Consider the following 15,665-nt stretch of genomic DNA (forward strand, 5'->3'; position numbering starts at 1 on the left):
TCAATTTAAAAGAAGAGTAGTCCCTGACTGCTTGCACAAACAAGGAAGTTGCTATGCAAAACTCAAACTAGCTGCTGTAAATCAATATTTAGCAACTGCATGGCTGATTTCCTGCCTAAAATGTTAGCAGAAAATGTTTTTGTAAATCAAAATCCACATCAAACTAATAGCAAAAAAAAAAGTGTACGTTTTTGCCACAGTAATCTGATGACGTGGTCACAGCAGTGTGTTTGGATGTGGCTCAACCAATCATAATGAAGGACTGGAGCTATCAGTTTCAGTGGCCTTTTGATCGATCATGATTGAATCCACCTGAAACACACCCACTGATAATGTATTTAGCCTAATCCGGCAAGATGCTCAGTTAATGTTTCCCCATTGCACTCGTTTCCCCAGTTTCCCCAAAATAAGGCCCAGACAGAGTCTAACAGTCTTTTAATGGATTAGCTATCGTTAGTAAGTTACTACAGTTGCTTATAGGTGCCGTTAATAAATACTTCATCAACAATAACAACAAAAGTGCTGGAACGTGCAAAGTGTAACATATAGACAAAGCCAAAAAAAAAAATCTAGGACTGTTCTGTAACTTTGTTCTACTCTATTACTTCTTCTCCCTTCCCCTCCTCTTCCCTCTCCTGTCCTCTCATGAGATGACTTGTTGTTTTACTCACTTCTGCTATTTGTGCTCTCTCTCTCTCTCTCCCCCCCACAGCGGGCGCGTTTCTTTGGCGAGAACGAGGGGCTGGACGACTACATGGAGGCGCGGGAAGGCATGCACCTGAAGAACGTGGACTTCCGGGAGCACATCCTGGCATTCCCAGACCCCGCCCGCCAGCCCTGGTATTCCCGGCACAGGGTGTTCTGGCTGGCCTCGGCCTTCCTGCTGTCCTGGCCGCTGCGCGTCGTGGCGGAGTACCGCACGGCCTACGTCCACTACCACGTGGAGAAGCTGTTCGGGGAGGACGAGGAGAGCAGCGGCGGAGGCGGCGGAGGTGGCGGGGGGACAGGAGGAGGAGGAGGGAGAGGAAACGGGACGGACGGAGGGACGGAGAACGGGCTCCACAGCGTCGGGGTCGGAGCGAACGGGTCGACGAGCTACCGCGCCATCTCGCGGGTCAACACGGTGGACATGACGGAGCTGGAGTGGCACATCCGCTGCAACCAGCAGATGGTCCCCAGCTACTCGGAGGCGCTCCTCATGGACTTGGATTCGAACGGCGGCGTGGGGTCCAACGCCACCACCACCACCACCCCCATCTCCGGACCCCCCGGCACGGGTGTCGGCAACCCCGTGCCTCCGCTGACCCTGCCCGTGGTCTTCAACTCGGCGTACCTCCTCCAGAGCTGCCCACGGTGCCGGAGGACCACGTCGAGCTCCAGCCTGCCCACCAGGCTGCGGGCGCCAAGCGGGACCACGGCGCTGCTGAACGCCACCGTGGCCGGGATGCGGGCGGCGGCAGTGGCGGCAGGGCATGGAGGTGTAGGACCCGTAACGGGGGGAGGAGTAGCAGGAGGAGGAGTAGTAGGAGGCGGACGGCTGGTGCTGAGCCGAAGCGGGTTCTCACTGGGGAGGCTCGGAGGCGGGCGCCCCACTAGCCTATTTCACTCCCGGAGCATGGGGGGAGGGCTGGGAGGGAGAGCAGAGGATGGAGGAGGCGGCGGCACGGGAGGCGGCGGAAGCGGAGGTAGTGGCGGTGGAGGAGGCGGGGGCGGGTTCCTAGGGTTAGGGTCGAGAGCGGACGATGAGGAGAGCAGAGGAGTGCTGGAAGGAGACGGAGACGAGGACGAGGACGGACAGGAGGAGGAGGGGGCGAGGAGGAGGGACGACAGTGGAGGAGGAGGAGGGCGGGAGGAGAGGGACGAGGCTTCAGAGCAGGACGGAGGAGGTGGGAGTGGGGACACCAGCGAGGGGAGGGACGTAGAGAGGCCTCCGCCCTACCAGGACGCCTTCTTCTTCCCCGTGCTGATCGTGCACGGAGAGGAGAGCTGCCACGCCGGAGACGACATGTGATGGACAGTTACAAAAGATAAACCAACATAAAAAACGAGTAAAAAGGACAAGAAGGGAACAAAGTGTGTACAGAGGATGGAAGGGAGAATGGAGAGAAAGGACAGAGCAGGATCACAGGAGAGAACGTCACATCACTGATGATGGGAAAAAAAGAGACAATAGGCAAAAAAAGAAAAAAAAGAACTGGAACAGTGTGACTTAAAAACAAAAACAGTGGATGTGGTTGAAAGAGAGGAAGAAAACAAAGCATGGTGGGATCATGCAGAACAAGTATAGAAGTGTGGAGCGGGGAAAGAGAAGAGAGGATGAGAAGCGAGTAAAAAAGGAAGAGAGGGGGGAAGGACAGGACAGCGAGTGGAGGAGTGAAACAGGAGAGGAACAAGACTGATATAAGAGTGTAGAAGAAAGGGAGCGAGAGATAGAGCGCTGGTAGTGAGATGAAAAGTGACTGGAGTCTGTGTTAAAATAAAGAGCTGTGCAACACTAACATTAAAAGACGTTTGATCAAAAAAGTAAGAAAAAAATAAACAGATGTCAAAGAGAAAGTATGTGTGGGTACGTGAGTGAGGGAGGGCCAGTGTGTGTGTGTGAGAGAATGAGGGAATGTGACTTAAAAGATGGGAACGCAGAAATAGGAATCCTGAAGAACTTAGAAGTATCTCTCTTTTTCCAGGCGTGTCCCTGAGAGTGCTGAGAGAGAGTGAGAGATAACAAGGGAGAGTAAAAGAAGAAAAGAGAGAGAGAGGATAGGATGCTAGCGGGAGGCCAGAAGACTGACAAGCCAGGAATGTCTTAGTTCCAGATATCTATCTATGCAAGAACAGGCGAGGGAGGAGAGACGGGTCTAAAGATAGCCATTTGGCGAGCTCTTCAAGCGGCAAAGAGACGCTGATGCGGCAGCGATATTGGATTTCTTTCAAGTCACACTGATCAAGATGGAGAGGAAGCAGTGGAGGAGTGGAAATGGTGATACTTTTGAAACAAAAAAACAAAAAAACAAAACAGAGGTGTCTTGTTAAAAACAGAAAATAAAACTGATGGGGGAGGATAGTACAACTCAGATCAGTGACTCTAAAACTCATAAAGGATGGAGAAAAGGGAGACTAAAATAGTCTATAGAGGGCTATTAATAACAGGTTGTCCTCAAAGTCAATGATTCTCCAGATGCAATGGGGACGAAGAGGGGGCCGAGGGGGAAGAACGCACTAACACAATGAAGGACAAGACAAGATCGCCCTGAATCATTTGCTCAATGTCTTCCTTTGAGCTGGGGATTGTGATGCCACACCTTCAGCTCAGTAGGACATTGAACAACAGACGTGGAAGTCATCGGAGCCAAACTTCGCTTGAGATCTATCAAATCTAATTTCAAAAAAGCCATTTCTTTTTAGAGCCTCAAATCACATTTTCCAAATGGTTCCACCCGCCAGTCACCACCTGAGAATGAGCCCAGCTTGATTTACGCCCCAGCTCCCTTCTCCACTTGCTTCTGAATTCATATTTGTGCAACTAATGCCATGCAGTCGCATGAGAAATGTTTCCCTTCGTTTTTGTTCCCTACATGTTTAAATCAAAGCCCCCCCCCCCCCCCCAACCTCTCCCCTCACCATTTCTTCCACTCTGTCATCGGTGATAAGCACATGATAAGCACTTCGATAGAAGAGTGATTGCTTTCCCCACCTCTCACCTCCCCATCTTTCTATCCCTCCCTACTACTGTCTCTCCTTCTCCATCATCTCCGCTTCCTCCCCGGTGTCTCTGTAAACTCCTGGTGCATGTCGTGGTCAGTGACTGTGATTTTGAATGCAGGCATCTCATCTCGTCATCAGAAACATGCTCACACAGCGTAGCAACACGATGCTCTTCTAGTGGAGGTCGTGCTGCCGCAACGCAAAGCGAGGGGGGTCGCACCAAAATACACTTGAATCCATCCTCCATCTCTCTCATCTCTCCTCTTCTCCTCCAGTACCTCCTCCTCCTCCTCCCTTTGAATCCCCCTCTGTAACCAGACAGATAGAAGTGGGTGGTGGTTATCTGATACACCCTCCCTCTCTCCCTGCTCCTGGAAACGCTGGCCTCGGAATCAGGTTTCACCTCTCGCGACTCTCAAGGCAGATTTCAACATAATCACAAATCCAATCAAGTAATAATTAACACTGATCCATAATGAAAACGGCCCTCGATACCTTTTTTTCCAACCAATGTCCGTTTTTCTGTCCATTTATTTTCAAACCGTGCGAGCATTTGGGATGCCTCGTGACTCGTGTTAGGGTCGGGACAGTCAGTCGACACAGAAAACATATTTTGGCTCAAGATCTCACATGAATACAGTGAGTGATATATATCCTCCATTATCCCCATTATCCTACATGATGACTTCTGGCTGAGGTAGCTGACAATTTCTGTGCAGACACGCCCCCCCCAACTGAGAGAGCAACGGTAGCCTTTTTCTGGGCAATATACCAATTTCTCTGATATATTCTCGGATATATTCAGCAATGTGAGGGGGACAAATTCCCCACCTCTTCCTCTTTAACCTGTGTGATTCAGAGGTCTCATCTCTGTAACTTAAGTCACATAATGGAGGTCCTTTGCTGAGTTGCATGATTAGTGACGGAAACAAGACAATTCGGTGACATCGAATAATATAAGTTTGGTCCATAAATATCACATTAAGATCATAATAGCCCAGCACTTGCCTGGAGGGTATCGAATACACTCCCAAGAGTAGAAGCTGATCAGGTGTAACCTCATTTAGTCTGTTTACTGTAGCAGAACCACTCATGGAAGGATGTTGGCCAGGTTGTTCTATGGATGGAACATAATTATGCTTGAGGATTAGTAACACAGCCCTCTACAACATACTGTATACACAATAAAAAAATAATAAAAGAAACGTCAGCTGGCATGCATGTCACCTAGTAACACCTACGGATCAGGATCACAGTATAGAGCAAATTTGGCTGGCACTGATACAGTAACTGATAACCAACTGCTATGGCCAGAACATTACGATTCAAAGTCATCCCACTCAGACTTAGAATTTATAGCTCCTTGCAGACAAGGGTTTGAAAATGGCTCTCTTGTTGTTTTTTCAATCAGAAGGGACTACGCCTATGATGCCCTACGTTATGTGACTGGGTGTATTTTAATGGAATCCCTGCACAGAGAGCTGGCACATCTACTGTAAGACAAATGCCAGTGCTTCTTCTTGACGCATATTATAGAACTTTAGAAAGCACACTTATCTGCTACTTAGAAGCCAGTTATCGTAGCTTGGTGAGAATTCTTAAGCTATAGCCCCTCAAGTAGTGCCCTTCACAGACCCACCCCCCCTCTGTGGCAGATTTTTGTTTAGCGCAACGGTGACTCCCTCTCTCTCTGTCCAATCACTTTGGACGCAGTGTTGAAGATTAAAGCACAGAACAAAGAACAGGTTCTCCTCAGATTCTCCCCCGATCTCACACAGGAGAAGCCTACTGGAAACGTGAGGAGAAAACAACATGGCTTCATATAATTAATCAGTGATTAAATGAACATGCACACAATGAGGACGTACACACTCGGATATGCTTTTAAGGACGTCGTCCAATCAGCATTTGACAGAGAGATGGTGGGCAAATTCTCCCTACGGAACATTCTGGAAAAGGAATACTAACACAAATGATGTGTGTGTGTGTGTCTGACACACACAAATGAACACACACATGCACAGAGACAGTACTGTGACATTGTGACCTTCGGTAGCTTTGGGGGACATTATGCTTCTATTAGGCAGCAGCAGTGAATAAATATCCTGATACAACTCATGACTTGAACAACATCAACTACATCATAATCCACTACTTGGAAGGGGCGACGGAGTAAGACACAGACTGTTGGACAAAATAATGAATGAGTGAAAAAAAGAAAAAAGAAAGCAATGAGAACCAAATGAGAGAGAATGGACAAATGGACAGTTCATATTAATCTTGAGAACAATAAGGACATCATCATCATTATCACAACCTCCTGACTGACGACTGAACTTTTGACCTGCCCCTTCGACTCAAAAGCACTGAACACACTTCTGTGTCGGTTTTTTGCACTATCATGTTGGTTTCACATGTGGTCCCAACAATTCGTTTTTGGTTGTTGGTTGTCTGGTTGACAGGGTTGGGAGGGCTGAGAATACAGACTGCGTCTATTTGTAATCTGCAATAATAATCTCATTACTTCGTTAATTTTTTTTACTTCTATTACTTTGCCCACAAAAGGTACAGAAAATCAGGCGAACGATTAACCACTTCAAAGCACCTCTTCACCCATTTTCAACCTATTTTCATAAACAGGTAATTGTTCCTCACTGATGCTCATTATAAGATGCCACCATTTCTGTCTAGTCACTCTGTGTCTTAGAGCGTGGACAATTCAGAAACCTGCCTACCAGTCACAGCATCGGTAGGCAGGTTTGGTCTGCCTACAAACAGGATTTCAACCTTTATTTGATATTAATGCAAGAACAATGGCTTCTATTTCAGCATGTTAACTTTCCAGGCAGAGAAAAGGCTGTAATTTCTGTTGGCTTGGAATCCCCGTCGATGATGTCATTGGTAGGCAGGTTTCTTAACTGTCCAACCACTGAGTGAGTAGTCGGAAATTGTGCCATCTTATAATGAGCATCAGTGAGTACCAATTGAAGATTGAGATGAAAATGGGTGTCGGCCTCCTTTAGGTTTGATTTATACTTTGTCATACGATGGTGTTGTGTGCTGAAGATAGCCGATCTGAAAGGTTTCACAACGCGTTGCATTCTGATGCGTTGTCGAAATTCTTGAAGCAAATTTTTGACCTGCCCATAATGATTAACCGTTCATTATTCTAGATGTGAATTATTATTTATTATTAACTCACAATCAATATGGGTGTTCCTTCCCAACCCTGGAGGTATTTGTGATAAATGTGTGTGTTTTTTACGCTATTATATTTTCCACATGCGTGTCTCTCATCACCTCAGCCTCTTTGGGAGTGCCCAGAGAAACACCGCTTTGTGCCAGTGATGTCACACTTTATCTCTCACACCCACATACACAGTACATTTACATGCACACATAATAATCACAACACGCGCTTGCATGTTTAGTCGCAGCATTATGCCAGACATTACAACGGCTTAACTTAGTGACATAATCATTAATCCAATGCATGCAATAGCCTCCCACATACAGTACAAACTCATATAGTCACACGCACACACACACACACACACATGCGCACACACACACAGACACACACACTAACGCGCTACAATTCCGCTATATTGCCTTTGCGATCTGATGTTGCCAACTTTTTTTACTCAGGATTTTAGTTGATGCTGCATTTGTGTATCAGCATACTGTCTCTGTCTCACTCACACACAAACAAACATAGAGAAATATGCTGAACGACAGCCATTGACATGCCAAAGCAAAAAAAGGAATAAGTATAATAATTCAAAGCTACACCCACCCACACTCATACACGCACTCGCACACGCACATACATACACACATACATACACACACACACACACGTTTGTATTACTATACATATGAGGACATCCACATTTTAGGACGATGATTTTGTGAATGCAAATTTCTTTTGCCATTGTTTTTATCTTAACCCTTAAACCTGAAAATAGCAGATCTACAAGCTGCACCAGCACGTAACTAAGTATGAATCAGGCATAACTCTAATCCCAGCCCCTAAACCTACCCTCTAAATGCCTAATCCTAACCTGAATCTATGAATGATTTCATATTTGTATGCCATTTCTCTTGTGAGGACCAGGAAAGTAGTCCTCACAATGTTAAATTCTCAAATTCTATAAAACTATACATCTGGGGACATTTGGCCCTCACAAGTATAGTAATACAAGTGTACACACACACACACACACACACACACACACACACACAGACACACACAGACACACACACACACACACACACACACAGACACAGACACAGACAGACACACACACAGACACACAGACACATGCACACAAATGAACAAGTACTTTATTGCACGCACTCGCTAGTGCGTGCATTTAGGTATTGTTCCAAGAGATACAACAGTGGTGGATTTTATCAAGAACAAAGTTATTTGAACGCAGGACATGCGACTAAAAGAAACGATGAGCCTGATTATATTGGTATAAAAAAAATAAGTCTTGATTTAATTGGTGAACTTTTACTGCACTTTTGGTGTCTTATATCACCAAAGTAAACATTTCCAAGGGCAGCAAGCTTTTAAATGAAATGCTTTAGCATTGTTAATATGCCATATTCTTCTATGATTAACTGTAGAAACAAAGTATAATTATACTTGATTCATTGTGAAGCAGGTCTATAAATGATGAGAGAATTTTGTTGCATCTCATTTTTCATGATTTATGAAATGATGGATTGTTCTTGTGTAAGTCCCATCTGTCGATTTTGTTTAGTTTGGCAATAGGGATTTTCATGCAGTAGGTGGCAGCAAAGCCTTATATTCACAGAGTTGCGGCATTGACAAGATGAAAGCAGGGTCTTGTATAAGAAAGAGTTGTGGCAATGAGGCACAGGAATACTTGAAATTCACCACAGATATGTTTGTTACTTCTTGGAAGCTGGAAGTTATAAAGCAATATTACCCATACGTTTTCATTACTGGCACTAATTCTAATTGTCACTAAGCAAGATTAGCTTATTTTACATTCCAAATTGAAAAATTGGGAGCTATGACATCTTTAGTGGTTTCAGGGACAGACCTCATACAAACGTAGAAGGACTTTTATCAATGGCTTCTCGTGGCATTCTGTTTTGGAATAACTATCGTGTTCCGTGGGGTCTGTAAATTCTCAGTATAAACTGGGTTAATTAGATGCAGGAAAGCAATGTTTGGCTTTTGAGATCAACAATTTTATATTTTTGAAATATAGCACTCAAATACTGAGAGAACTTTCATATATCTATTACATTGCCACATACTGTATATACATGCTGTAGCTTTTCTTTTTGTTTAAAGCAAAACTAACCCTGTCATCAACACTACATTCTTCAATAGATTATCATCTTGTCAATACTGTACTGTATATGTTTAAGAAAATGTATCTATTGTTTATGATTGATGTATTGTTATCAATACTGATATTGCTACCCTCATGATCACTCAGTGATGGCACAATAGTGTGGATGGGTTTACTCATCATAGCAAGATTGTGGCACAGTAAAAATATACTGTATATAGAATTGGTTTGGCTTATCACATAAGCTCCAGTTGTTTGTTTTATTATTCAATTTAAACTTCAGTTTCCAGGGAACTTCATCTGTTATCAAAGTGAACCGTGTAGATTTGTGTGCATGAACACTAATCCTCATGCTGCCAAGTTTCTTGGCAGCAAAATAAACAAGATTCTTGTCTTTGTCCCGTCATAAACAAACACTTATATTAAGCAGATTTCATTGAGCCCAAAAAATAAGAGTCCAACTTTGTGGAAAGTGTCGCCATACTTGCAGTTCTCTGGAATATGAATACTTATTCTGGTTCAGAGCAGTTAAGCACTATTAACAAATTAAGTTCACGTTTTGTCAGTCAAACAACTCTATTTACCATAGTTATATTAGAACTCTATATTAGTTGTAATTTCAAAGGCATAGTATGTAACTTTGCCGTGTTTAGTTTACATAACAAAACAATAAGTACCTTTTCTTTTTTGCTAATCATTTCCCTCTACACCAGCAGTTATCAGCCACTGGAATAGTTTGGTATTGCCCAAAAACGTCCAGTCTACCAAAACAACATTGAAAACACCAAAAAACAACGAGAAGGCAATGTCTTTCTGCAGGTAAACACCACCACACTACTCCAGTGGCTGATGACTGCTGGTATGGAGGAAAATGATGGCTAAAACATGTAGTATATATTGTTTTGTTAGGTAAACACAGGGCACTATGCCTTTAACTATGATAAATACACAAACCTCTATGTCCTGGCAACAATGTCCATGAAGTGTCTCCTCCTTGTTGTGACATCCTTAGAGCTGTGGTGCTCTGAATTCCAGCTTTGCAGGAGAGCGTATGACGTTTACATCAAACATTTTAGGCCTTGCTTGTTAATTTTATTTTACACTGGAATCTCCCTTTAAATTATTCATTCACTGAAGCTGGATTACTAGTGAGCTTTCAGAACCAATGAAATGTCAGTACAATGTAGTTATTATGTAGCCTACATGTGAAGTTATAAACGATAAGCCCACATCAGTCGTTCTCAAAGTGGGGTCCAGGGACCCTCAAGGGTTCCTTGTGGGGGTTCCAAATGCATTACAGGTCTGTATCTCCGAGAATGTGCAAATGGAATCAAATGGTCCCTTATGTTTCTATTTGGTTCCATTTGTACACTCAAAGTTATGGGGGTCTTTGAAACTAAAAGGGTTGAGAACCACTGCACTATATATCCATGCAATGTGTCATTGATTTACACCAAAGCCGGGAATGGGTTTTCTGTTCAGCCATGGTCACACAAAATCTCCACAGTGTTAAGTTACACAGGATGTTATTGCCACATGCATTATGGAAGAATAGCTCTGTGGCCATTGATCTGTGAAAGATAATGTCATTTTATCTTTACAGCTGATGATGGTTGATGGTAACGATAATGATTGTATTGACGTTTATAAAGATGGTGGCAGTGGTTATAAAAAAAATGGTGGTGGTGATGGTTGTCATAACGGATATCAATAAAATCTCTGCTTGATTATATCAGGAATTGCTGTTGCGATGATGTGGTGATTTCTTTCTTTGGTAGCCTATTTGTTCTTTTACAGTCACATGTTTCTTTTCTCAGTGTCAAAGTCTTTTCCGCCTGGCCATTTGAGAGTAGAGATGCTCCATCCGTGGTTCTGCGTTTCATTTGTTTGTTTATTTATTGGCTTTTTAAAGTAAATTAAAAGCTTTGCTCTGAAATCATAGCTGTTGAAAGTAAACCACCTTCAATACTATATTGTTCTTATTCATTTGATTCCCGTACCTCAGCCAGCATTGTTCTTCCTCAGAACAGGTCTTGGACTGAAGCGACACTGGACAGTCTGTAGACTCCAGTCTCCTCATACTGGTCCCAGCAACCCTCAATACAGCTTCTACATTGACTGTATCCACCAGGTATAGAGCCAAAGGATATTTTAGAAAGTCTAGACAGAACAACTGCCTGCTACCTGCATGCTGTGCCATGCATACTGAGCACCACTCTCACACTGGCAGAGAAAAGACACAACTGTTATGTTTTCTCTGAAGAGACTGGAGAGAAAAGCAGTGTGGTTTCCTGGTTGTCCCTCAGGCACCCATCTCAGAGCGCCTTGGGGTGCTTTGGAGGCACCAAGTTTTTTCATGCTAAGACACTTTGGTTGCTATGATACTAACATATCATAGCGTGCATGATATTGCCGTATCATAGCAACCAATCCAACTGTATCATAGCATATAAACAGCATCTATCATCCAGATTATTTATGCTTTACTGCTATCTTCTGCTCCGGAGTGTGGATCAGACAAAACTTACAATGTAAATCACTTTGACTCACACACCCTATATATAATGATATACTATAAGAAAGAAAAACAGATTAATTAAGAAATGTAACGGTACCCTGACCTGGACTTTCTTACCATCATGCTCAGTAATCCTGCATTTGTATATTTCCCTCAGATTATTCCTCATGGTCTCTCTCTCTCTCTCTCTGTCCCATACCGTCTACACAACCACTAACTCCTCTTCCTGACACCCCTCACACAGCCCGGTGTGGTGTTTCTTTACCATTTTCAGTGACTTCTAATAATAATCTTTTGAATTTGATAAAGATGCTTCCTTTTCCCTCCCTGTTCCACCTTTCTTGGCACAATTGTCTCCCCCCCAAAATTACTAGTTTATCCCCTGCTGTACTGATACTAGTTAACATTTCCTTCCTTCCTCCTTTCTCTAACAGCCTCTTTGCCAACTCATCCACACTCTCATTCGCCCTGGAACCCACAGAAAGTTTAACTGACATCCATCTCCTTTTGCGAGTATTGCTACCCCCATATCCTGTCAGGTTTCTTAGCACCATATACAAAATGTGTAAAATCACTGTACTCTTTAATTGCTTGAGGATTGCACTTTTTTATTTGCATTTACCAGATCAATTTGACCATTCATCCATGGTCCACTTTGTGGTGTGAGAATTGTTGTATCCCTACAATTTAGGGATGGGGAAATGAATGCAGCCAAACATAAATTGTCTTCCCTGGGGGTATTTTCAATACAGTCTTTTAGTAGAACTCCCCATATATTGCTTAAAAACAGAAAAACATTTCATTAGAAATAAGTTCATGATTTGTGTCCTTTTGTTCAAAATGGGCCACTCCTGCAACCTTTAGATGACAATCTTAGCCAATCAGAATATGAAAAATCAAACAGATCCGTCTTGATCACATGACTATAGAGATCATGTGTGCGTGAAATTTGGAAAAAATCTGAAGGAGTAACATCCAAAAATATGTTTTACATAAGTCGGTCTCCTGGTGGTGCTATAAAAAGGTAGATGTGAAAAATGCAGGGCAAAGGTTTTTCCTTGGCCTCTAGGGAGTGCACTTACAAAGTTTTACACAGATCAGTGCAGTTATAGGTAAAAATACAAATCGGCCTGTTATAGCACCACCATGAACATTTTTAAGTGGCATTTCTGCCTCTGCCTAGTGAAAATGTGTGCGCAAAATTTCACAGAAATCGCACTCTGTGTTCATGATTTGAGGCATTTTGTTCAATACGAACCACTCCTGCAAACTTTGGAAGCCAATCTTCAGATTTTAGAGCCCAGGCTGATCAGAACCCAGGTGTCAGAGATTAGACACAGCAGTAATCAATTTGATCTGATTGAGGAGGAATGCAGGTAGGTACCATCCCTCAATCATTCTGCCTCCTAGGGCCAATCGTGGTCTGCAGTGCTGTAACTCAGCCAGAGCACACATCGTTTCCAATACTAACCCTATTCCAAACCCAAACCCTAACCGCACGCGGATGCCACATAGTCGGAGAAATGGGATGTCGGATTATCGTATGCCTCCCGGTCAGAGCGGGCCCATAGAGACACTCCACAACCCAAATACAAGTTAAATTATAAAATAGCAATAAAACATACAATACACTTGGCTATGATTGGATCCCCTGGCCTCTCTTCAGGACATTGTGAAAGTGCTGCTGGTCACCATGCTGGCTCCCTCCAAGCTCCTGAGAAAACCCCCTGGAGAGAACGGAGACGACCAAGAATGCAAGAGTGCACCCAGAGTCAGTCTTCGACCTGGAAGACTTCAACTGCAGGGCTGAGGTACAGTTATGTCCATCTAGCTTGTCCAGACTTCAACTAGCCACTTTTTAACCTACTACTGTTGACCTGTCTTCATCTTCCACCTGCTTTCTTTTGTTTTTTGGGGCGGTGTAGCCGCCCCCTATAAGTGAGTTTTGGACACCGACCAAAACATTTGTGTACCCCCTAACCCTTCAATTGTTAATGCAAATCGATACTTTTTTCATATCAGCCAATCACATTACAGCTAGTGTCATCACCACTAACTGTAATGTGATTGCCTGACTTTGCAAATTCAGGACTGTGATTGGCTAGCGAAACACATGACACATGTGCAGCCCTATGAATAGCAGTATGGACTTTAAAAGTGAGTCATGTTGTGATGACCACACACCGCCCACTTCACACTGGGTGTGATTTTTATTAACCTTTAAACCCATTTATACAGGGTAGGTTGACAGAGCAGGAAAAGAGCAAGAGAGGGGCAGAGCAGGAGAGCCAGAGGGCCTTCCAGCCGGAGCCCTGGACAACCGATTTTTTCCAGAATGCTTCTGTCATGCCAGACTGCTGCCTCGGCCCCTGGCTCTCATCCCCAGGACCAGTGACACTTGACGCTTGTTGGCTCAGAATGTGCAGAACAGCCCCTGCTCCTCCATGGCTGCAGGCAGTGTGGCAGAGTACCAGCAGCTGTACCATTCAGTGGTGGAGCTCATGCTGCATTATCACCGCTGTCCCAGTGTCCCTATACTGGGTCCAAGGATCACGTTGGCATGGATGGACTGCAGTGCAGCAAAAGCCAAGGAGCATAAGGTCAGTGCACCAACCAGCCAAGCCACCAGGCACACAACCAAAAACACTTTTGAATGTACTATGCTTTCATACTTTGAATGTCCTACACACATTAAAGTTTCACACTATAATCAGAATCAACTTTATCACCGGTTTGTAGGTGTAAAATGGTGGGTGAAAGCTCTGAGACACAGGCGCGGTAGAAAAAAATGGTTCCATATTATCATGAGCATTAATGAGGACCAATTATTTGAAGATAGGTTGAAAATGGGTAAAGTCATTTAAGTGCCTATTGTTTCAGTTAATAATTTGCTATGCTTATACTTAAGCTAACTATCTGTGTGGCTTCACCAAGGTCATACTTATACTTTGTATTGGCTTACTACAGCATAATGTATGGACTTCTATATTCCATTATAGTTGTCATTTTCCTTTCTGAAGTCTTCCTAGCTTGTGTGAACATGTCTTTGTCTAGCAATGCCACTTGGTGGCGCCATGATCCTGCAACATTAAACAGAAGTCTGGCAACACCAAAGACTTTGAATGGAGCATAATGGAGCAACAATCTAGCCCCTCTCAGATATCCCCACAAGACAAAACATATTAGCAGAGATCTGTAAGTTAGTTTGAATAATGCTCACTTATAATTGGTATTTGGAAGAAAATTAAGCCTCTTTTACAGACTTGGGTTCCATAGCACCACTTACTGAGTGCATGAGACAGGGAGGAAGTGTGTGAAACCCCTGAGCTACACTGTATGTCTGTCATAAGTAGGCTATAATTTATAGCATTAGACAGGGCTTGGGAGAATAGAATATTTTATGTGGCGTGTGTGTGTGTGTGTGTGAAGGAGATTATTAGCTACATTGAAACTCGATGCGGAACCTCAGACAGCAATTTTCACAGTTCTGTAGTACATGTTTTACGATTTTCCAGGGGGAACAAAAATGATATCAATTGATAGAGCGCGTCACTTGGTGCCGCGCTATGAGTTTGTAGATCTGCTGTTTTAGAAAATCTTGAATATTTGCAAATCTTTGAATATATATTTTTTAAGTGATTTTTTTTTTTAAATGCTTTTGGAAGTCTCTGGCACAAACTATTTTTTGAGAAGGGGGTCTGCAGCTAAATACATATCTTTTTGGGGGTCCTTGACATGAAAGAGTTTGAGAAGCACATGTCACTATCAGGGAGAAATCTTTTAAGTCCTAATATGTTACACTTTTCAGGAAATGGAAAAAAGAATCAGCCTTCCATTAATTGGATCCAATGTAGTTATTATTTAGCCTAAATCTCTTGTCAATACTTTCTATTGGTTATATACAGTACAACTCTCAGACAGACTTAACCACTTTCAACCTGGTGTCTTGGGCATGTCATTAACCCTTTAAGACCGGGAACGCATCTGTGTCATTTTAGATTTCTTTGGCTATTCAAAAATATCAGATATACAAGCTCATAGCGCAGCACCGAGTGCAAATCTTTGAATATATATGTATGTTTTAAAGCTAACATTTTTAACTCCGATCT

The 15,665-nt window shown here is 43.3% G+C and overlaps 1 protein-coding gene across 1 annotated transcript in view; it reads left to right on the forward strand.

The window, feature by feature from the left end:
* LOC311035302 (transmembrane protein 151A-like) overlaps positions 1-2,240 on the forward strand; it is a gene marked incomplete at its 5' end in the record, with an annotated part of 36,928 nt that extends 34,688 nt beyond the window's left edge. Inside the window, one exon of the mRNA XM_084043419.1 lies at positions 713-2,240. Coding sequence (XP_083899545.1) covers positions 713-2,011 — 1,299 coding nt within the window. The 3' untranslated portion in view covers positions 2,012-2,240. The remainder of the gene's footprint in view (positions 1-712) is intronic.
* Positions 2,241-15,665: the final 13,425 nt, after the last annotated feature.

Source organism: Gymnoscopelus microlampas (genome assembly GCF_963454915.1).
Source record: "Gymnoscopelus microlampas genome assembly, chromosome: 19".
Classification (NCBI taxonomy): Eukaryota; Metazoa; Chordata; class Actinopteri; order Myctophiformes; family Myctophidae; genus Gymnoscopelus; species Gymnoscopelus microlampas.